Source organism: Staurois parvus, unplaced genomic scaffold (genome assembly GCF_062004578.1).
Source record: "Staurois parvus isolate SC_StPar_1 unplaced genomic scaffold, SC_StPar_1.0 ptg000025l, whole genome shotgun sequence".
Taxonomy (NCBI): domain Eukaryota; kingdom Metazoa; phylum Chordata; class Amphibia; order Anura; family Ranidae; genus Staurois; species Staurois parvus.
In genome coordinates, this window is record NW_028317821.1 from 3,809,395 (window position 1) to 3,833,282 (window position 23,888).

At 40.2% G+C, this 23,888-nt stretch overlaps 1 protein-coding gene across 1 annotated transcript in view; it reads right to left on the reverse strand.

The window, feature by feature from the left end:
- The window catches only part of LOC149471186 (uncharacterized), a 122,197-nt gene that overhangs the window by 93,665 nt on the left and 4,644 nt on the right, over positions 1 to 23,888 (reverse strand). The window contains exon 2 of the mRNA XM_089652690.1: positions 22,516 to 23,407. Coding sequence (XP_089508816.1) covers positions 22,516 to 23,407 — 892 coding nt within the window. The remainder of the gene's footprint in view (positions 1 to 22,515; positions 23,408 to 23,888) is intronic.

Genomic DNA, 23,888 nt, shown 5'->3' on the forward strand with positions numbered 1-23,888 from the left:
TATCATCAATAGAACATCCAGCAGCCAGCAACAATAGACCCCTCCAGCAACAATAGATCCCTACCGGCAGAAATAGATTTCCCCCGCAGCAAGTGCATTCAGTGCTGGAGGTGCCGGAACTGCTTTCCCCCACATTTGCACTGAAAAAAAGCCCTGTAAATATGCAATATAGATCAGACCTAAAGTTCAGCTTTAACAGCTGACCATAATCTTCCTGATCAAGTACTGATCTCATGTCTGGAGTTTACTGGCTGGCCATTGTCTGGTCCCTGGCCCTGATAAGCCAATGCCAGCCTTCTGTTCTCTTTTTGAGCTCTCCTCTCTCCACAGAACCTCCTTGTAGGTTAATAGAACACTTTGTATCAGCTTGTCCTTAGGGTAGTTGCAATATAATGCTGTGTACACCAGGTGGCACTATAAACGGGTGCATTAAATATTGATGTTTATTGTTGTTGCTTAGGGGTGCTCCTGGATTTACGCCAGTCCTGTTACATACAATTTGGATGCATTGAGTATATTTCCTGTGTCCTGCCATCAGATGCCAAGGAAATAAAATAGCAGAAAAGCACATTACATGGTGCCAAAAGCTGGAGATCTTTACAGCACAAGGGTCTGTAATTCTTAAAGTATAACTAAAGGCAAACCTTTTTTTTTATTTGGTTAGGATGGAGTGGGATTTATTGATGTATGTGTCCCCATTAACTACTTGCCCTCCTAAGGATTTGCCCCTCTACCTGACCAAGCCATTTTTTGCATTACGGGACTGCGTTACTTTAACTGACAATTGCGTGGTCATGCAACACTGCACTCAAATGAACTTAACGTCCTTTTTTTCCCACAAAATGAGCTTTCTTTCAGTGGTATTTGATCGTCTGTGAGTTTTTTATTTTTTGCGCTATAAAAAAAATAACCGACAATTTTGAGAAAAAAACAATATTTTTGACTTTTTGCTATTAAACATGTCCAGTAAAAAAAATTTAAAAAATCACATTTTGTCATAAATTTGTCTTTGCTAAAAAAAAACCCAATACATGTAAATTAATTGGTTAAGCATAGTATAGTTACATAGTTAGTCTGGCTAAAAAAAGACAAAAGTCCATCCAGTTCAACCATTAAAAAAAAACAACTTATAATTCTATACCCGCAGTTGATCCAGAGGAACGTGAAAGTTTTAGCATTTACAAATGGCGGTATAGATACAGGAATTTTTTTTTTACTAATAATGCTGGCGATCAGCAACTTATAGTGGGACTGTGGGACTGTGACGGGCATTTTGACACTGGGGGGAACTGACTTGGTATCACTGACATCCCCAGTGACACCAATACAGTGATCAGTGCTAAAAAAAAGCACTGACACTATACTAAAGTCACTGGGCAGGAAGGGATTAACATGAGGGGCAATCAAAGGGTTAACTGTGTGCTGGGTGTGTTTTACTGGGGGGCGGTGCGTTGGTGCTTCACTGTAATCACACTGCTCTGGATGGCTGTGCTGTGCTCAGCCATCCAGAGCAGTGTGACCGAGCCGACAGGGAGGAGGACTATTAGTAAACAAAGCAGTCCTCCTTCCTGTCGGAGATGCTCGGTAATCACCAGGTGCCTGCGGGTGCTCTGTAGGAATGGGTATGCCGTTCCTTCAGAGCACTTGCGCCAGATATCAAAATGGACTAATGTCTCCTAAACGGTTCATGTTTAGGAGATATTAATTGTACATACAGGTAAGCTTGCCTGTAGTTAAAATGGTTAAATAACAGTTTATTACTACTTTAAAAGGTATGAACAATATGGTTATCCAATCTTCAAAGGTATTTTAACAGAACAAGCAGAAGAATGAAAATATATGGGCAGCACAGCGGCTAAATGGTCAGCACTTCCACCTGGCAGTACTAATGTTGTTGGTTCAAATCCCAATCACAGCACCACCTGCCTGGAGCTTGCATGTTCTCCCTGTGCCTGTGTGGGTTTCCTCTGGGTACTCTGGTTTCCTCCTACACTCTAAAGATATGCTGGTAGGTTAATTAGATCCTGTCTGAATTGGCCCTAGTATGTGTATGTATGAATGTGAGTTAGGGACCTTAGATTGTACACCCCTTGAGGGTTAGGGACTGATGTGAATGTACAAAATAGATGTAAAGCGCTGCGTAAATTGACGGCGCTATATAAGTACCTGAAATAAAATAGTATTTCTTATTGTGGTTTAATACATAAGGCATGGTCCCTTACGGCATATGGGAAAACATGTTGGCTAAAGGGCTCAGTCACTCAAGGGTTATTACACAAAATACAATTATTATGTGACTTCCCCAGATATACATTTTAGGGCAGAAGACAAAGGGGGAAATTCAGTTAAGCATTTGCAACAGTTCTTTGACATTACCCTTAAATTAGAAAGTCCTGTGCCAAATTCATGAAAGCCATACGACCCTTTTCTTGCTATTTCTGATGCCTGCAAAGTTCTTATGTGCAACACTTTTACATTCTGATGCTATGCTGTGACAGATTTATTAAAAAACACCATCATTTGTTGCAAGGACAGGAGACAGATTTCTAATGAATACTCTTTATGAATTTAGTAATACTAGGAAATGGGCGGACTGACAACTTATGGGGCCCCCGGGCAATATGGGATCATGGGGCCCCTGTGTCCTTGCCCAAACTCAAAAAAGCCTATGAAAAAGGTACCGGGGCATCTCATGGGGCCCCCTACTGATCCCTGGCCCTCGGGCAGTGCCTGAGTTTCCAAATGGTCAGTCCGCCCCTGCTAGGAAATGTTTTGTGACAGAAACATATATGCAACAGAATCCTCAAAGAGTTCAAGAGAAACTAGTAATTCAAGAATCTGATCTTACACCAAACAAAGCAGTTCATATTGCAAAAAAACACAAGGCAACACAAGCACTCAAAGATGTGCAGCCTATTGATATAGGATCCAGTGTTTATTTAAATGACATTTCAGTTAAAATGGTTACAATCACTAGTAAGCCAACATGTTTTTGGTTAGGCAATCAAAAAGAATCAATTTTATTAAACTTCTAATAAAATAGCAGAAGAGAAAAAGCAAAGCAAATCAAATTCAGGTGAACAAGCGAGGGTGGTGCATTTCTATGTATTTCAAAGAAAAGAATTCATAGAGCCATTCCTTTCCACTAAACACAAACTTTAGAGCAGTTTTTCTCAACCTTTTTGAGACAGAGGAACCCCTAAGATAACTTTCAAGTCTCAGGGAACCCCTTCTAAAAATTACTATATCTACAACTCATGATGCATCAATGTGATGATCAGTGTGAACAATGCTCCTTATGCTTGAGGTTACTGGGAAGAATTACCCTCTTAACCACTTCAATACTGGGCACTTTTACCCCCTTCCTGCCCAGGCCAATTTTTAGCTTTCAGCGTTCTCGCATTTTGAATGACAATTACACGGTCATGCAACACTGTACCCATAAAAAATGTTTATTGTTTTTTTCACACAAATAGAGCTTTCTTTTCGTGGTATTTAATCTCCACTGAGTTTTTTATTTTTTTTGCTAAATAAACAAAAAAAAACCTGAAACTTTTGAAAATAAACTCCTTTTTCTTTGTTTTTGTTAGAAACTTTCCCAAATAAATAACATTTCTTCATAAATGTGGAACAAAATGTATTCTGCTACATTTCTTTGGTGAAAATACCCAAATTAATATACATTATTTAGTCTGTAGGAAAGTTACAGAGTCCACAAACCATGGTATATATATCTGATAATCGATCAATCAATGTACTGACGGCCAATCTCATTTCTTGAGGCCTGAAAACGCCACCATAGTACAAATAACCCCCAAATTACCAATTTTTGGAAAATAGACAGTCCAAGGTATTTAGTAAGAGGCATGGTGAGTTTTTTGGAAGTTGTAATTTTTTTGTTACAATTTTTTGGAAAATGTAGAAATGAAAAAAAAAAAATCACAACTTTTTTTTTACATATTGTCACCAGTCCACTACAGCATGATTATATAACTTGTGTGATCAGGGACACTGACTGGTGACAGTATGTATAAAAAAAATAATAATTTAATTTTTTTTATACAAAATTTTCTATAATTTTTTTTTAATTACATTATTTTTTTCTTTTTTTTTCACTGTTTTTTTTAACACACTGTGACCAAAGCAAAACAATGTTACCATAGTAGCATTGAACTACTCTGGGCAAGTGTTCAGGATTTTTTTTTTTTACACATTCTGATTGCTAATACCAATGTATTTAATTGATATTTGCAATCATTGTTACTGAATGAAACTGATTCATTCAGGCTTTTGTTGTGATTAGCTGTGATTGGGCAAAGCTCATCACACGATACAGATGGACTGTGATTAGCCCTGTCTGTACCATGTGACTGCTTTGATCAATCACAGCTAACAACAAAATTGCATGACAGGAAGCCATCCATTGTATACAATTGACATGTGATCTGCTGTGATTGGTCACAGCAGTCACATGACACTGGCAACAGGCTGGTGTAGTGATATGTCATCGTGGACACAGCCAGTGACAGATAGCGCCACTGCGTGGGCCCGCAGCCCTGCGGTCGCGTCAACGGCTGCTTTTGACAGGACGTCATATGACACCCAGTCACAATGGCGAGTGTCCCACCCGGCCGTCAATCTGCTATAGGCCAGATGGGAAGGTGTTAAAGATAGCTAAAAAGACCAATGGTGTCAATGGGAACTTATCTGAGAGTCAGAAATTGCTCATTGCTCAAGGAACCCCTAGCAACCTCTGGAGGAACCCTAGTTAAAAACCCTGCTTTAGAGTATAAGTGAACTCTTAACTTGTAAAACAACCCATTCCATAAAAAATAGAAATGAAATGCAAAATATTTGTGTGTATGTGTGTATGTATATATATATATATATATATATATATATATATACACATATCTAAAAGTCTCTTCTTCCCTTTTTATATAAGTGATCACATACCCTCTGTGCTCAGCTGCATAAGGATCTCAGAGATCTAGGGTAGGAGAAACAGCAGCACACTGGTCTTCTCACTGGCTGTGATTGGGGGGATGTAATCACAAGTCTGATTATTGGATGAGAGCAGGTTGAGTACTCAGGATAGCTTAAAAACTGACCACACTGTGCTCTTGTGCTAATGTGGTCAGTTTTTAATAGGAAAGCAGAGAGACTGGCAGGAACACCAGCGATTTCACACAAAGGAAGCAATATAAAGGGAACAGGATACTTCAGCAGGTACATATCAGGGATATGATATGTTGGGTTTACATATTGGTTAAGCACATTTGGATTTGAGGACTATTTGATGTGTACCTGCTATGGCAATAAACAGATATTTACATTTGAACTGAAAACACCATGCCTCTTCTGTAAGCACCATATGACCCATGTAGTCTTAGGCTACTTTCACACTTAGGAGTTTTTTAAGTGTTTTTGCATTTAAAAAAGCGCCTGAAAAGCTCAAGAAAAATGCTTCCCTAAGTATGTGAATGTATATCTATGTATGTTTTCACACTGAGGTGTTGCGCTTGCAGTGTGGTGTAAAAAGTTCTGCTTGCAGCATCTTTGGGGCATGTTTGGTGAGTTAAAAAAAATGCAACAAAAACACCTCTTCCCACTGAAATCAATGGAAAACAGCTAAAAAACAACTGAAAAATGTCTGAAAAGCGCCTCAAAAATGCCTCTGAGAAGTGGTTTTGGTGCAGTTTTTAAGTCATGTGTCTTTTAAAAACGCTCAGAAAGCACTGCAAAAGCATGGTAAAAATGCCTGTTTTTGCGACAGATCAGTGTGAAAGTAGCCTTAAAATGACAGTAAATGATATCCTTTTTTTCCAAGAATAGTCCACACAAATTTACTACTTAACCCCTTAATGCCTGACACTTTATGAGGTTTCCGATGCTGGCAGGCGAGGCTGAGTTTATTATCATGTGACTGCCCTGATTGGCTGTCACAGTGGTCACATTATCGGAAAGCTCCTGATCGCAAGGAGCTTTCTGTTAGGAGCCAGTAACTGTCCCTCTCTTCCTACACTAACCACACACCAGAAGTGAGTCAAAACCCAGGGGAAGGGACTTAAATAGACCCTGCTGACCCAAGATGGCTGCCAAGGGTCAGCATAGGGTGCAGTGCAGCCAATCAGAACACTGCTCCTTTGACCCAGGAAACCATAGAAAAATGTTGACTCCCTAGAACTTCCTCTCCAGGCTAAGGTGCCAAGCGGTATAAGCCCCACCGGCAGTGGAGAAACTTGCCTAGAAGTGGAACTTGTCAAGGTGTTGTTGGAGGAATGGAAAGAAGACAGCCTCATGCAAAGAACGTGAGTGGCTGAGTGAACCTTTACAGGCTTTCCCTTCTGAGGGCCAGGAATCGCTATTATAGACTTTGCCTTAGCATGCTAAACCAGATAAGTGTAGGAGTATTTCACTCCAGAGAGAGAACTACAGCATTGCAGCAACCTTCTCTTGTTTAATTTGTGAAGTAGGCTGTAGTAGCCTGAAAGTAGATTATGTTAACTGGCATAATTGCCATGAGCTGGAACTGTTTGTACCATAATTTGAAAGTAAAGATACCTCCTGTAATATACTGCCTCGCTTCTGTGCCACACAGAGTTATGGAAGACGGCCTCATTAGGCCATGGCACAGCCCTATAGTAGATAAAATAGGATTGAGTTGTAGCAAGCTGCCATCTTGGGACAGAAGTGGTAGTGGCAAGGTCAAGGTATATCCTGGTGATGAGGTGATCTGAAGATCCATGATGCACCCCTGTATCAGTCTGTAATCATTCTTTGGTTGCTACATAGGGTCAGACACTAGGAACGATCCTGAAGCCACGTGAATAGCAATAACTTGTGTATGTTCATGTAAATGGGTGGCTCCTGTCCTGTTGCATCAGGGTGAAAGCATATGTAGAGATGTGCTGGTTGCTTTAAATCTTAAACAGCAATTGCAAAGCATTTTTTTCTTTACCCTCGTTGTGAGTGACAGAGAGGAAAAGCAGGACTGTGCTCTGATTGGTGGTTGCTACAGCTGAGAAGGATCCACCCATAGCAGCACTGTTGCATCTGAACTTATGATTGGCTGTGGAGGAAAAGGAGAGAGGAAAAAGGAAGAAGAAGCACATGTGGGGAGGCAGACATTTTCAGGGAACCGCATGGAGCAAGGGCTCCTGATGTAAATTCACAGAGTCTCACTCTCTGTGCTGCTAGAGCCCATGGACTGGGCTGGGAGTGTGTAGCAGAGAAATTGTTGCAGGAGGACAGTGTGCAAACTAAGGATTGTCCTGCCTGACACTCAGGATTACAGCCACTCAAGTGCATGTGTCTCTCAAAGTCTGGAGCTGCCGAAAGAGAGAGGATTTCTACTGCTGTCTAATGCTATCTAGAGGACAATCCAGAAACAGTGAGTACTCAGTGATGAAAGGGGATTTTGATATTGCTGCATTTGCTGTTCATCTCTGGAGAATGGTCATGAGAAAGCCTGCTCTCTAATTCTCAGAGTGACACAGATCTTGGAAAGCCCAAGCTGCTCAGAATTAGCTATTCGTGCTGCTGATTGATGAGGGAACTCTGTCTCTGTATAATACTGGTTTATCTCCTCAAGATTTGTGCTGTGGCTGAAGAGTGTGTTTTAGTTTCAAATCCCCACAGACGCTTGCTGCTTTGAACATACTGAGGAAGTGTCAGTATATCAGGATTTCACCTGTATGGTAAAGATTTTGTTGGAGTATTGTTTATTTCTATTGCAATGTTCATTGGAAGATTCTGCTTAAAGGGGACTGTGCTATCCTGCTACCCCTGGATTACAAATACTGTCCCATGCAGAGAGTAAGCGCTCTTCCATTGATTAAAGGGCCCCAACGTTGAGAGACTTTAAGTTTCATCCCACTGGCCAGTGGTTAGGTAGGACATTTCTGCTCTAGATAGTACTGCTATAGCAAATGTCAATAAGCTGCTAAATCTCATTAACAGTTATTGTTTCATGTGTCAATGTCACTCTCATATGCCACCCAAGTCAGTGTGATACTAGTCAGTTTTTGGAGTCTTTGGTGAGTGAATTGTGATTTCTTACTAATTGTGTTATGCAAAGTGGTATCAGTGTTTTATGTACATTACCTGTGTTAAATCAGCTAGTTCTTTTTCAGGGTTTGTCTTCTTAAATAAAACCCATAAAAAATATTCTCAGAGTGTCGGAGTGCTCTGGGTATAATCGGAGGTGTCACCAGATTCAGGTGGGAGCTGAACCTATATATCTAGCCAAGCATCACCCAAGGGTGTGCTACACATATGATACACCTCCTAATGGGGAGCTGGTAGAAGGATTTGGGCTCTGCCCTTCCCCTCCTGACATGCAACCAATAAGGAAGAGGAATGTTGCTTTGCAGCTAGGCTCAGATAAATAAAGCAAGGTAATTCATACCTCCTTGTATGCCCCCAGCCTAAAGTACTGCCTTGCCTCCCTCAGATTGCTAGGTGGTGCTTACACTCAAACAAAGCAAAATAACTGACAGGGGTGTAAACCCTTCCACGCTGTATGCCAAGCTAAAAAAAGGTTTAGGCTTTGCAAACACTTTAACCACTTCCTGTCCGGCCCATGTACAGTATATAACTGGCCGGACAGGAGCAGTGCATGAGCAGGTTGCCGTTCATAAATGGCGCCCGCCATTTTAGTCTGTGTGCCCACTGTGTCTGAACACCGATCGCTGTACGGGACCTCTGTCTGAGGTCCCGATCATGTAATCACTAATTGGCCAATCAGTGATCACATGAATAGTAGTAAGCAAGATGTCACTTCTGACATCATTGCTTACTATTTGTGAAATCTGTGAATGATCACAGAGGTCACATGGTACAAGGCTATTCACAAAAGCCTTGTATCATGTGACAAGCTGTGACCAATCACAGCTCTCACAGTATTTCTCAATGGCTGCAAGAAGGCAGCCAGAGAGAAAGAGAAATGATTGATTTTACAGCCTTTATGGGTGTAAAAGCAATCAGTGTAAAAAAAAAACAAAAAACTTCATCACCCCCCACAAGTAGTATAGTGTCACTATGGTGACACTGTAATGCTAAGGTGACAGTATGTTAAAATAAAAAACAAATAATAATATAAAAAAAAAATAAAAATGTAAACAAAATGTTTGAAAAATTATAATTTTTGGTTATAAACTAATTTGAGTTATTTTTGTTTTACTAAAAAGATAACTGAATTAATTTTGGCCAAGATTTATGAAAAAAGATTATTTATTTGCAAAATTTTATAAGAAAAACACTTTTTTTCAAAATGTTTGGACTTTTTCATTTATATAGCAAAAAAGAATAAAAATCCCAGTGGTGAATAAATAGCACCAAACTAAAGTTTTATCTGTCTCAAAAAAATGCTAAAAAATTAATATGGGTATGGTGTTGCATGACCGCGTAATTGTCATTCAAAGTGTGACAGCGCTGAAAGCTGAAAATTGGCCTGGATAGGAAGGGAGTAAAAGTGTCCAGACTTGAAGTGGTTAAGGGCTAAAATTAATCTGATTCAAACTGTAATGTATAGCAGGTTAGCTATAAATAGTTGCTATAGTAAAAATATAGACAATGTCATTAATTGGCTAACTGAATATACAGTTGCAAGAAAAGGTATGTGAACCCTTTGGGATTACGTGGAGTTTTGCATGAATTAGGCATAAAATGTGCTCTGAACGTCATCTAAGTCACAACAATAGAAGAACACAGTCTGCTGAACATAATACTACACAAACATTAGATGTTGCCATGGTTTAATTGCACATAACATGTAAACATTCACAGTGCAGGGAGGAAAAAGTATGTGAACCTTTTCAGTTGGGTTGAGGTCAGGACTCTGACTGGGCCACTCCAGAAGGCGTATTCTGTGCTGTTGCAGCCATTGTTTTGTTGAATTACTTGTATGCTTTGGGTCATTGTCCTGTTGCATCACCCATCCTCTGCGGAGCTTCAGTTGGCAGACAGATGGTCGTACGATTTCATGCAAAATGTCTTGATAAACTCTGGAATTCATTTTCCCATCAATGACAACAATCCGTCCAGGCCCTGAGGCAGCAAAGCAGCCCCAAACCATGATGCTCCCTCCACCATGTTTTACAGTGGGGATGAGGTTTTGATGTTGGTGTGCTGTGCCTTTTTTTCTCCACACATAGTGTTGTGTGTTCTTCCCAAACAACTCAATCTTGGTTTCATCTGTCCACAGTATATTTTGCCAGTAGTGCTGTGGAACATCCAGGTGCTCTTTTTCAAACTTCAAACGTGCTGCAATATTCTTTTTTGACAGCAATGGCTTCCTCCGTGGTGTCCTCCCATGTACTCCATTCTTGTTTAATGTTTTCCTTATTGTAGATGTGTCAACAAAAATGTTAGCATGTGCCAGAGATTTCTGTAGGTCTTTAGCTGACACTCTGGCATTCTTCTTTACCTCATGCAGCATTCTGCGCTGTGCTCTTGCAGTCATTTTTACAGGACGACCACGCCTAGGGAGAGTAGCAACAGTGCTAAACTTTCTCCATTTGTAGACAGTCTGTCTTACCGTGGACACATGAACATCAAGGCTTTTGGAGATACTTTTGTAACGCTTTCCAGCTTCATGCAAGTCAACAATTCTTGATCGTAGGTCTTCTGAGAGCTCTTTTCTGCGAGGCATGGATGGTTCACATCAGACAGTGCTTCTTGAAACCAGTAAACCCAAAACAGGTGTGTGTTTTTTAAGGGCAGGACAGCTGTCAGCAACACATCCCACATCATCACACTGATTGGAGTCAAGGTTGGCTCACTCCTGGCTCCAATTAGCTCTGGGAGAAGTCATTAAGCTAGGGCCTCACATACTTTTTCCTCCCTGCACTGTTAATGTTTACATGTTATGTGCAATTAAACCATGGCAACATCTAATGTTTGTGTAGTATTATGTTCAGCAGACTGTTTTCTTCTATTATTGAATTAAAACTCATCAATTACCCACATGAAAAGTCAAACCTTTCACCCTTGAAAGTGCAAAAACCAATAACCTTTTCATAAACCAATACCAAAACTCATATACACAAAATAATGTCCATCACAAGTCCCATGCAAAAAATAAAAATAAAATAAATATAAAATATAAAGTCCCAAAAAAAACTTATAAAGTTATAAATTGTGATATTCCTCACTTCTTCAATCTTCCAAAATGTGATAATGTCCAAATCTTCCTTTTAATCCAAACAGTACCTCAAAAAAATATAAACTAAATATGGTGCATTATCCTTTAGAATCAATGTATGTGATAGCATGCAACACACTAGTGACACAACATCACACATGTGAATTAAAAAACACAACACACCACTAAACTAGTGGTCCTACGAAACCACCACTGCAAGACGTGACACTCTTCAAAACACACTGAGTGATCAGTGACAAAAAGTATCAAATACGTGCCACTCCACGTGTAGGATAAATACAATTACCCCTTAGACTTTGTGCCACATGTAATTGCCTTCACTGGGGATGTGTCATCCTTAACAGTAGTTGGTAAAACAGCTTCCTCGCACAATGACGGGCATCGAGATCCCCGTTCCTTTTTTTTTATCATGTAAGCTGTGCTAATAAATTTTGTTAATATTTGTATTACGCCACTGAGTCTGCTCCCATTTATTCTGTGAGGAACGGGGATCTCGATGCCCGTCATTGTGCGAGGAAGCTGTTTTACCAACTACTGTTAAGGATGACACATCCCCAGTGAAGGCAATTACATGTGGCACAAAGTCTAAGGGGTAATTGTATTTATCCTACACGTGGAGTGGCACGTATTTGATACTTTTTGTCACTGATCACTCAGTGTGTTTTGAAGAGTGTCACGTCTTGCAGTGGTGGTTTCGTAGGACCACTAGTTTAGTGGTGTGTTGTGTTTTTTAATTCACATGTGTGATGTTGTGTCACTAGTGTGTTGCATGCTATCACATACATTGATTCTAAAGGATAATGCACCATATTTAGTTTATATTTTTTTGAGGTACTGTTTGGATTAAAAGGAAGATTTGGACATTATCACATTTTGGAAGATTGAAGAAGTGAGGAATATCACAATTTATAACTTTATAAGTTTTTTTTGGGACTTTATATTTTATATTTATTTTATTTTTATTTTTTGCATGGGACTTGTGATGGACATTATTTTGTGTATATGAGTTTTGGTATTGGTTTATGAAAAGGTTATTGGTGTTTTCTTCTATTGTTGTGACTTAGATGACGTTCAGAGCACATTTTATGCCCAATTCATGCAAAACTCCACATAATCCCAAGGGGTTCACATACTTTTTCTTGCAACTGTACATACTGTATATTACAATGCAAGCTTTCGAGAATACTCAATTTTCCTTTTCAGGTATGGTGTCATGCCTGAAAAAGAGAGGTAAGCATTCCACACACTACAATACACTACAAGATGTATTCAGTTAGCCAATAAAAGTGATCTTCTAATGCAGGTGTCTCCAAACTTTCTAAGCAAAGGGCCAGGTTGCTGTCCTTCAGTCTTTAGGGGAGCCGGACTATGGCCAGTGGGAGTAGAAAATGCCCTGACAACAGTGCCCCATCATTGGTTTCAATGGGAAGAATAGTGCCCCATTGTTGATATCAACAAGATGGTGTCAGTAGGGGGAATGGTGCTCCATCATTGGTTTCAGTTGGTGGAATAGTGTCCCAAGGGACAGATAAAAGCAAGCAAAGGGCCACATCCAGCCCTTGGGCCACAATTTGGAGACCACTGTTCTAATGCAAATAGTGTAGCTGGCTGAGCAGACTGAAGTATTTGTTCTTTTTCTTTGTTTAATTTCTGTTTTCTTGTGTAGCTGGCAATGATGACATTTCTGAGTGTTTTATATATTGTTTATTTTTACTGTAGCCTTTAAGAAGTAAATTATGTTTGAGACATAAAAGAATTTGTGACAAAATAAACAGTAACATAAATGTCATTTAGTATAGAAAGTGCATATAGAGGAATGCAACCTCAATAGCACATTTCTCTTTTATTTAAACAGTGTACATTTCTGTGTTTCCAAGCACTACAAATAGTATCAGTGAAACAGAAAGAAAATGAAAACTTCCTTATTTGCAATACAAGTATTTTTCCTGTTCCAGCTCGTCAGGTTGGGAGTGACGTAGTAGAAATTTGCAAATTATGTACAGAATAGGTAGGCGAAGCTAGAAACATTTGTATGGCAAATATCTGATCTCAGAATTTGAACACTTGCCCCAGGAGCAAATAATACTGTCTAGATGGACACAGATGTAAACCAGTGACATTCTATTTTAGGAAGCAGCATCAAGAGCAATGTTTGATCAGTTGACCAAAGTGAATTTGCTTGCTTCTTTAGCATCACTACAATGCTGTCACCTGACTTGAAATTTAAAATATCATAACAATATAAAAGAGCAGGAGTATTGTTCAAAAAGAGAAGGGAATATTAGGGGACAACGTACAAACCAACCAGAAAAATAGGTATGTAGCTCCTCCAAGATAGATCTGTAAAAGCAATCATTTTTCCTCTCTTGCTGCATTCTTGCAGCCATTGAGAAATACTGTGCAAGCTGTGATTGGTCACAGCTTGTCACATGGTACAAGGCTGTTGTGAATAGCCTTGTACCATGTGACCTCTGTGATCATTCACAGATTTCACAAATAGTAAGCAATGATGTCAGGAAGTGACATCTTGCTTACTATCAGGGGTGGACTGACCATTGGGGAACTCGGGCACTGCCCTAGGGCCCGGGGTCAGTAGGGGGCCCCATGAGATGTCCCTGGTACCTTTCATAGGCTTTTTTGGGTGTGGTTTGAATGTGGGCCAGGACACAGGGGCCCCATGATCCCCTATTGCTCGGGGGCCCCATGAGTTGTCGGTCCGCCCCTGCTTACTACTATTCATGTGATCACTGATTGGCCAATTAGTGATCACATGATCGTGACCCCACACAGAGGTCCCTTACAGTGATTGGTATTCTGCTGTGTCCTCCGGACCGCTGTGTCCTCCAGGGAGCGCGCATAGGAAGGGAAGTGGGAGGACGATTATAAAAGGCCACCTGCTCCTGCACTGCTCCCGTCTGGCTGTTTATATACATGGGCCGGATGGGAAGTGGTTAAGCAGTACAGTTTGCATATACAATACATCACTCCTGAATGTTTATTCTGTTGTACAAGAATTTTTGTAACATTAGTAATTTCTTTATTTTCTATATGGAGACTACCATGCATAAGGGCTGCGTGCTTCCCTGGACTATCCTGCCATGTCCTTACTGTTCTAGGTGCCTCAGGTGGGCAACCTGAGGGCCTGGATGTTGAAGCTACTGAGAGCTAACTAAGGGGCTGTCTGCTGAAGATCTAGACTGGTATTACCAGAGGAAAGTATCACTTGGAAGTTGGAAGGAGGCAAGCGGCTGTCCCTGAACATTTTGTGAGTACAGACTGCTGAGATTTTTGGACTTCTGCCACCCCACCCCTTGTGTGCTAGAGAGACAGCTGTGTGTTTGCTAAAAGGGACAACGTTTGATGTCCTGAAGAGCTTGTTCTGCCTAGTTCTCTGTGAAGGAACTCTGCTCTTGTTTGATCTGAAGAAAGAAGCCTGTGTGCTTTATTGATCTTGTTGCTCTAATGAAGGAAGCATTTGTGCTTTTACTGTTCTACTACAAGCCAAGTCCACAGTTTGCTATATCCAAGCACTTCTGCTTCAGCCTTACAGAAAGGAGTTAACTGTCCTCAATCCTATCTAAATTCTCCAAATAAAAACAACACCCCTGGAAGGTTATTGAGAAAAAGAGTGACTGTGTTCATGTGCCTGGCTGCAGGGCAATCCACTGGGGAAGAACCTGGGCAAATTTCCAGCAACACCTACAGGAGTAAGTGCTACATGTAAATCATAGGAAAACTCAAAGTTGGAAAAACTTTGGGTTCTAATTTAGTTAGGGCTTTTAAAAAAGTATTCTGTGATAAATCTGGATACAGACACTCAGGGGAGGTGTTGTGGTTGTCTTGTAATGCTGAAAACATAAGATGTGAAGACGAGGGGGTGCTGTGGTTGCACAGGATCTGTAGGAGGGCGAGCCTCTCCACAGCTGCACAGAGTAGTGCAGGATCTAGCGGAGGAGTTCTGTCCTCCTCTCTCTTGCCAACTCTTGAGACAAAGTGGGGGCAGAGATAGGAGGGCACCATAGCTGCAGGAGAGGAGCAGTGACTTGCTATCCTATACATATGGGGTCCTGATGTCAGCCCGCGCCCCTGTTTTCTAGGAGAAGTGATGCTTTGGCAGTGATCAAGCAGGTGGGTATATAATTAAAGTGTAATAACTTCCACGCAACCACTGTGAATTGTGAGAAAAAAAATAAAACTTAACAAAAAATTAATAAAAAAATAGGTTGCAGCTAACATTGGCATGTGTTCCCACTGTGAGAACACAGATCAGGCAGGTGGGCCAAAACACACGCACGCATCACACATCACAAATACATCACAAATACACATCACAAACATACAACACTTACAACATACACAAACCTACACATCACACTCCACACATAAATTACAAACACACATCACACATACATCACAAACATAAATCACACACACACAAACATCACACACAGACACACACAATTCCTCTTTGAGGGGGAGAATTTAATAACCATCCATCCCCAGTACCCTCCGTCAGAGTCTCTTATTCCCCTTGGGTGTTTCCAGTAGATTCCCTGGGGCACTATTAGAAGTCATGGAGCTGGGGCCCCCATACAATGCTGCCTGTATCCCCCCTATCTACGGCAATGCCCCCAAATTTTCATAGTTAATACATCAGTGGTTCATATAGTGAACTCGTTGTAGAGTTATTCACCCTGAGGTCATCACAGAAGACAAGGGGGCACTACGTCTGGAGGAAAGTAAATTTAATCTCCAAACACGGAAAGGTTTCTTCACAGTGAGAGCTGTGAAAATGTAGAATAGCCTCCCTCAAGAGTTAGTTCTGGCCAGCTCAGTGGATTGCTTCAAAAATGCCTGGATTCTTTCTTAGATACACAGAATATAACTGGATACTAACATTTATAGGTGAAGATGATCCAGGGAATATCCGATTGCCTCTCAGGGGATCAGAAAGGAATTTTTTTCCCTGCAGGAGCAAATTGGATCTTGTTTTGCTAGGTTTTTTTTGCCTTCCTCTGGATCAACTATGGATACAGGATTATAACTTTTTTTTTTTTATGGTTGAACTGGATGGACTTTTGTCTTTTTTCAGCCAGACTAACTAACTATGTAACTATGTAAGTTGCTTAATGCATAGCAATACTTACCTTTTTCTTCTGTCCCGTAGTGCATTTCCTTGCTCTGGATTCATCCCCAAAATATTGATGGGCCCTCAACTTCATTACATACAATGCAAGACCAGTGGTGTACTCTAGTTCTGCATGTACATTATGACATCAGGGGAGAGGTGGCCACAGTACTGGAAAAGAGGAGCTTTGCGTGGTTGATTGTCTATTCTGGTGCAGGCGGGGAAGAAGCCAGCACAACAGTAGATTGAGGTTACTATCCCACTTACATTAAATGGAAATTAGATCCTTAGTACATGGGGGCACCCACATGTAATTTCTTTGTAAAGCTTAAAACTTAGTAGTTAGGTAGTAGTTCAGGTTTTGCACCAATGCTACTGTGTAGCAAACAGGCAGTCACGTTTTTTGGATGTGAAAATCAGCATACCACCTGACACTTGCAGTATGTACAGCCAATTTACATAAGTCAGTTAGTAAGAGTTTGTAACAAGTTACTTCAGTATGCAGTGGTAACGTGCAGTGTGTTGTAACCCCATAAAAGTAACCAGATTTCAGCTTTTAACTGAACTGGTTAGTATAAGCCATGATGGTTGCAGAACACCTTGCACTGCTTTATTAAATAGGCAAGTGTGTGTTGAACCAGTAAAATAAGTACAACATTGTTGGAAACACTTCAATGTCACAAGACTTTAATACATTAGTGGTTTTTTGTTTGTTTTTTTAATGAAGTAAAAATGAATGTTCATGTTTGTCAAAGGAGCCACTACGGCAAAAAGAACACTACTCTACTGTATGAATAATTGATATTTGCTGTAACTAGTACTTACGGGGTGGCTCTGTAGTTGGTCTTTACATGCTAATTAATGCTTGAACTTGTACTACATTGGTTTGTGCCATAGTCTACACTCTTTTTTCAGTGTTTTGTTTTTCATATTGACTCATCTGTATTGTTAGGCCTCAAAGATTAGTTTTATGTTTAATGTTTTTACATTTCAAAGACATTGAATCAAAAGTATAGCAGCATCTATGTCACCTACTACATGTCTGCATGTACATCACCTACTGCCATTGATTGAGTTGAATGAAGATCATCCCATGTCTATGTGCACTCGATGCACATTCTTCCTAAAGAAAACAAGACCAGGATAGTTTAAAGATGATTTTTTAACCAAAAATTTTAAGCCAACTGCATAATTAAAAAAACACTGAGAAATTTAAAGTTGTGCACTTGGGTGCCAAAAATAAACATGCAAAATAAACACAATATGAGGGGCTCCCCTGGGAGAATCCGTGATGGGAAAGGATCTGGGGGGTGCTTGTATATCGCAGACTTAGCAATACAATGCAATGTCAAGCCACAGCGAACAAAGCTTGCAAAATACTTTCTAATATTAACCACTTGAGGTCCGGAAGATTTTACCCCCTTCACGAACAGGCCATTTTTTGCTATTCGGCACAGCGCTACTTTAACTGATGATTGCGCGTACATGCAGCACTGAATTTATATCATTTTTTTCACACAAATAGGGCTTTCTTTTGCTTGTATTTGATCACCACTGGGTTTATAATTTTTTGCGGTATAAACAAAAAAAGACAACATTTTGAAAAAAAAAAACAATTTTTTTACATTCTGCTATAAAACATATCCATTACAATTTTTTTTTTAAATCTAAATTTTGCATACATTTTGGCCAAAATGTATTCTGCTACATTTTTTTGATCAAAAAAATCCCAATAAGTTTATATTGATTGGTTTGCTTGAAAGTTATAGCTTACAAACTATGGTATATATACTGGAATTTAAATTTTTAATTTTTTTTTATACTACTAATGGCAGCAATCAACGACATATAACGGGACTGCGATACTGCAGTGGGCAATCTTACACTAATTGACGCTGGGGAAAACTGACTAACTAGCACTGACATCATCAGTGACACTAATGCAGAGATAATACTATACACCAGCGGTCACTAAATGGCAGACCGCGGCACGAGAACAGCCCAAGCAGAGCTCCTGCCCGGGCCGCCAGCCCGCCAGACTGGAATGACAGGTCCGCTGCTCAGCAGGGTGGTCGTCCCAGCAACCAATGACATCATGCATGCACCGTGCCCCTTCCAGCTCCTGCTCTCTGCCTGTCCACAAGCACGCACCCTGTGTGTTCTTTCTGGGAGACCTTGATGGGCACATTTATATTAGTGGCACTATGATGGACACATTCAATGTTAAAGAGTAATGCTGATGGGCACATTTAATGTTAAGGGGCACTCTGATGGGCACAACATAGAATGTGCCCATCAGAGTGCCCCTTAGCATAAAATATGCCCATCAGAGTTCCCTTTAATATAAATGTGCTCATCAGAGTGCCCCTTAACATAAAATGTGCCCATCAGCATGTTGCTTATTTTATGTTAAGAGGCACTCTGATGGGTACATTTTATGTAAAGGTCACTCTGATGGGCACATTTTATGTTAAGGGGCACTCTGATGGGCATCTTTTATGTTAAGAGGGCACTCTGATGGGCACATGTGATGGAAATGGGCACTCTGGTGGGGAAATATGATGGAAAGGTGTACTTTGAGTGTAAGGGGGCACTCTGATGGGAATACCTGATGTAGGGTGGAAATGTGATGGGGATACCTGATGTAAAGGGGCACTCTGATGGGGACAACTGTTGTAAAGGAGCACATCTGATGTGATGGGGACACATGATGGAAAGTTGCATTCTGATGGCGACACCTAATGTAAGGGGGCACGCTGATGGGCACACCCTATGTAAGTTATCACTGTGATGGGGGAACCTTATATAATGGGGCTCTCTAATGGGGTCAACTGATGTAAGGGGGCTCACTGATAGGAGACACCAAATGTAAGGGGGCCTTCTGATGCAGAAACATGAATTTAGGGGGCACTATGATGGGAATGCCTGATGTAAGGGGGCACTTTTGTTGCCAGCAGTTTAGACATTAATGGCAGTATGTTGGGTTATTTTGAGGGGACAGAAAATTTACACTGTTATACAAGCTGTACACTCACTACATTACATTGTAGCAAAGTGTCATTTCTTCAGTGTTGTCACATGAAAAGATAAAATAAAATATTTACAAAAATGTGAGGGGTGTACTCCCTTCTGTGAGATACTGTATACGTGATTTTGCGCCCCCGTGCCACCCTGTAGCAGTACAGGCGTACCTCGGGTTGCGAACACCTTGGTTAGCATAATTTTCGGTTTACAAATGAAAATCCATTGAAAATAATGCTTGGTTTACAAATTTTTTTTTCACAATACAAATGGATTAATTGGTTTTCAATGCATTTACAAATTTTTTTAATAATGTCCCTGTACAGTACTATGCCTTTAAAGTGCACTTAATAAAAAGTTTTGAACAGATAAGACTTTTTTTTTTACTTTTTTCTGACCTCCGGAATGGATTATTGGTTTTCAATGCATTCCTAAGGGAAACCGCATTTCGGTTTATGAATTTTTTGTAATAGTCCCACAGAACGAATTAAATTTGCAAACTGAGGTACGCCTGTATTTCTGTTATAGGGCGAACGGGAAGCAGTTAAAATTATGTACAATTTTGAGGCACTCCTAACAGTTTTACATACTGTAGCACCACACACAGGACAACCAATGTTTGAGATTATTTATCCATGCAAAGCAAATACACTTTTGCATACTGGTACTGACCAGTATTCCAGCATTTGTTCTCCTGCCCCAGTGCTAACATAGAGGGAGAAATCAAGCAAGGATGTTGTACAGGTGCCAGATGTCCTCTGTATCAACCAACAATGTCAGCAGTTGATAGGATCCTGGTGGCTGGCCCACATGGTGCCCATGGTTGTAATGCTGCACAATGAAAACCAGTGGGCTTGATCCACCCATTGGCTGGTACACAATTTTTGGGCAGTTTTTAGGCATTTAGTCAAGGCACCCCTGAAGAACTCACAAAGCACCTCAGGGAGCCTAAGCACGTAATGTGGGACCTATGCATTCTTCATGTGTATCTCTGCTAAGTGAATCAGATGACAGTGATGAAGTTAATAAAAGCAACAAATTCCTAAAGTATAGTATGTGCTGACAGATTCTTCAAAGTTCAGCTGCAGTTTCAACTGAACAGTCTTATTTAAAAAGCAACCCATCCTTTTTCTGCTCTGCTAACGTATTAATGATAATTTATTACTTATTTTATAATAACAGTAAAATATAAAGCACAGTTAACTGTTGCCTATATTCCCATTTTAAAAAGAAAGTAAACTTTATTTATCTCCAAATGTGACCACACATACAGTCTCAAGTAAAGTTTCTGTAAATATATATATATATATATATATATATATATATATATACACACACACAAAAAAATTAAAATATATATACTGTGTATATATACTCATGGCCAATCATAATGGCACCCCTGCATTTCTGTCAGATAATACACCACTTCTCCCAGAAAATTGTTGCAATTAAAAATGTTTAGGCATCCTCGTGTTTTTTCTTTTGATCATATTGGTATGACACAAAAAAGTGGAGAAACAAAAATCGAAATCTGACACATTCCACCCAAAACTAACAAAATAGACGGACAAAATTATTGGCACTCTCAAATTTTTTTTTTATTAATATTTTATTAAGTTTTACATTTCATCTATTTCATCCATTAAAAAATTCAGTATAACTTATTCATTTATTTTCACCCCACATACAAAAAATACAAACTCCCCCGCCCTATCCCAATCCACACCTTCCCCCACCCTCCTTTCCCTCCTCTCGGCATCATTTCTCTCTCTTTTGTAATCCTAGGGTTTTCATGTATTCTTCTTTCCTATACATTTTCAATTAGTTTAACCTTCTTAAACTCCTCCCACTTTTTCCATTTCTCACACTCCATTTTATCCTCATCTATATGGTATAGTTCTTCCATTCTATATATCTGATCTACTTTTTTAATCCAATCCAATATTTTTGGTACTTCCTGTTCCATCCAGAATTTAGTAATCAAACTTTTTGCTGCATTAATATAGTGCAATAACTCAGATTTTTTATATCTTTCAACCGTTAACTCTGTTCCATGAAAAAGACATATCCCTGGTTCCTTTAATATTTTTCTCCCAGTTATTTCTTGTATCAAGTGGATTATTTCTTCCCAATATTTCTGAATTTTGTGACACTCCCACCAAATGTGACCTACTGTGCCCTGTTCCCCACAACCCCTCCAACATAAATGTGATTTATCCCTATTTTGTTTGTGTACTATATTTGGTGTCATTTACCACCTCGCTAAACATTTATAGTTCATTTCTACATCTTTCATGCTCACATTACCGTGTGTTAACTTATAAATCTTTTTTTGTTTATCTTCCTCTCTTCTTATTCCTAATTCTCTCTCCCATCTCTCCATTTATGCAGGTACCGTGTTTGTTGTTAACTTAGTAAGAATTTTATATATTTTCGAAGTTCCATGTGTCCCATCTTCCCGTGTACTAAGCAAAATTTCAAATGGGTTCCATTGTTCTTTGTTCCTTAGGGGCCTAGGAAGTTTTTCTATAAAATGTTTCATTTGTAAATACCGCCACTCATCTACTTTAGTGAATAACTCCTTCTTCTTTTTCATTTCTACTAGGGGGAAAATTTCCTCGCCTTTCATTAGGTCTCTTAATTGAGCATCTAATTTTTTTATCCATCTCCCTGCAATATTTTCATTCCCCGGTGGAAAAAAATCTGTGTTTACAATAGGCATCAACATTGAATTAAATTTCCATCCCATCTGTTTGTGCATTGTGTCCCAAACCCTCAAAACAATTCTTATAAATATACTCGTACTATCTATCACTCCAGGATAGTGAGGTGGCAACCATATTATCCTATCCAAATGTGTTTTACTTAATGTGTTTTCTATATTTATCCAACTTTTTCCCTGTGAATTATGTGTCCAATCAAAAATTTGTGCTATCAATACTGAGTTATATTATCTTCTAAAATCAGGTACTCCTAAACCCCCGTTTTCTTTGTCTCTGGTTAGAACTTTCTAACTTATTCTAGGTTTTTTATTTCTTCATATAAACTTTAACATAATTTTTTTCATTATCCTGAAATACTGTCCTGGCAGCTTTATTGGGATCACCTGGAGTTTATATAAAATTTTTGGGACAATTACCATTTTAATTAGATTTATTCGTCCTATCCATGATACACCACCTATCCTAAATTCTCTCACAGGACCAGAACTGATACCGGAGCCATCAGCTAGATGGACCGAAAGTCTTTGTGCCTTAGTATGGAGAGGAATCTTATTTTGGGTAGCGAAGTTTGCATCCATGAAACAACTACAGGCACCAGAGTCTATAATGGCCGGGACCGTGATCGTCCTTTCGGCCAGTTGTAATTGAAGTTGGAAGGAGAGATGCGTTCGGCTTGCTCCTTGGGGATGCATCATATAGAACCAGCTAGGAGAGGGCTTATGAGGTCTTAGTGGACACGTCAATACATAGTGACCTGCGTCACCACAGTAGAGACAGAGATTGAACTTCTGTCGTCGAAGACGTTCTGCAGAGGACAGCGGTGGTCTCCAAAAGCTCCTTCTAGACGAATTAAGATGTTCTCCTTTATTGATAAGTAACTCTGATGGGACAGCAGTCGTAGAGGGCACAGGGGTCCCCATTTCTGAACATATCAAGATCTCCCCGTTAGTCTTCTCATCCTGTCTCTCCCGGATCCGACGATCAATGTGGATAGCCAAGTCTATCAGGTTCTCTAGCCGGGTAGGTACCCCCACTCGGGCAAGCTCATCTTTCAGGGTGTCAGAAAGGCCAAGACGGAACTGGTAGTGGAGAGCGGACTCATTCCATTGAGTGTCAAAACTCCATATGCGGAAATCGGTAACATATTCCTCAATAGGCCTTTGGCCCTGCTGTAGCTTGCTGAGCATAGATTCAGCAGTCTGACAAAGGAAAGGATCAGCATAGAGTTGTGCTATTGCTGTGAAAAAATAGTCCACCGAAGTTAGAGCCGGATCGTGTTGCTCACGAAGGTGGTGTGCCCATGATTGGGGTTCATTCTTAAGGGGTGAGATAATGAACCCCACTTTGGTGCTTGGTGATGTAAAGGTTCTTGGAAGCAGGGAAAAATATAGCTCACAGGAGTTGCGAAAAGTTCGGAACTTCCTGCAGTCGCCCGTGAAAAATTCAGGCGTAGGCACCCGGGGTTCCGGTAGGGAAGGAGTTCAAAGAATTATACTGAACTCTGTTTGAGAAGTTACATCTGAGACTGCAGAGAGGTCCGAGGCTGTGGGGTCATTAGACTCGGTTAGTATTTGACTCTCCAGATGCTCAAGGTTTCTTTGCAAATCTTGCACCAAGTAAAACAAGGCAGATACTGATTGACAAATGTCCCCCAATGCAGAGGCCTCCCTTTCAGACTCCATCATTGGCTGACTGGTGCTGTCACGTACCTGATGGGAGACTGAAATGACGAGGTCGGCCTCATTTGTGTCACTAGCCCTGACCCCACTGGAGTTGGAACAGAGGGAGTCTAGGGACCAGGGGGACAAGAGCGCCAGTAGTTGTTGTTTGCAACTCTTGCAGATGATGA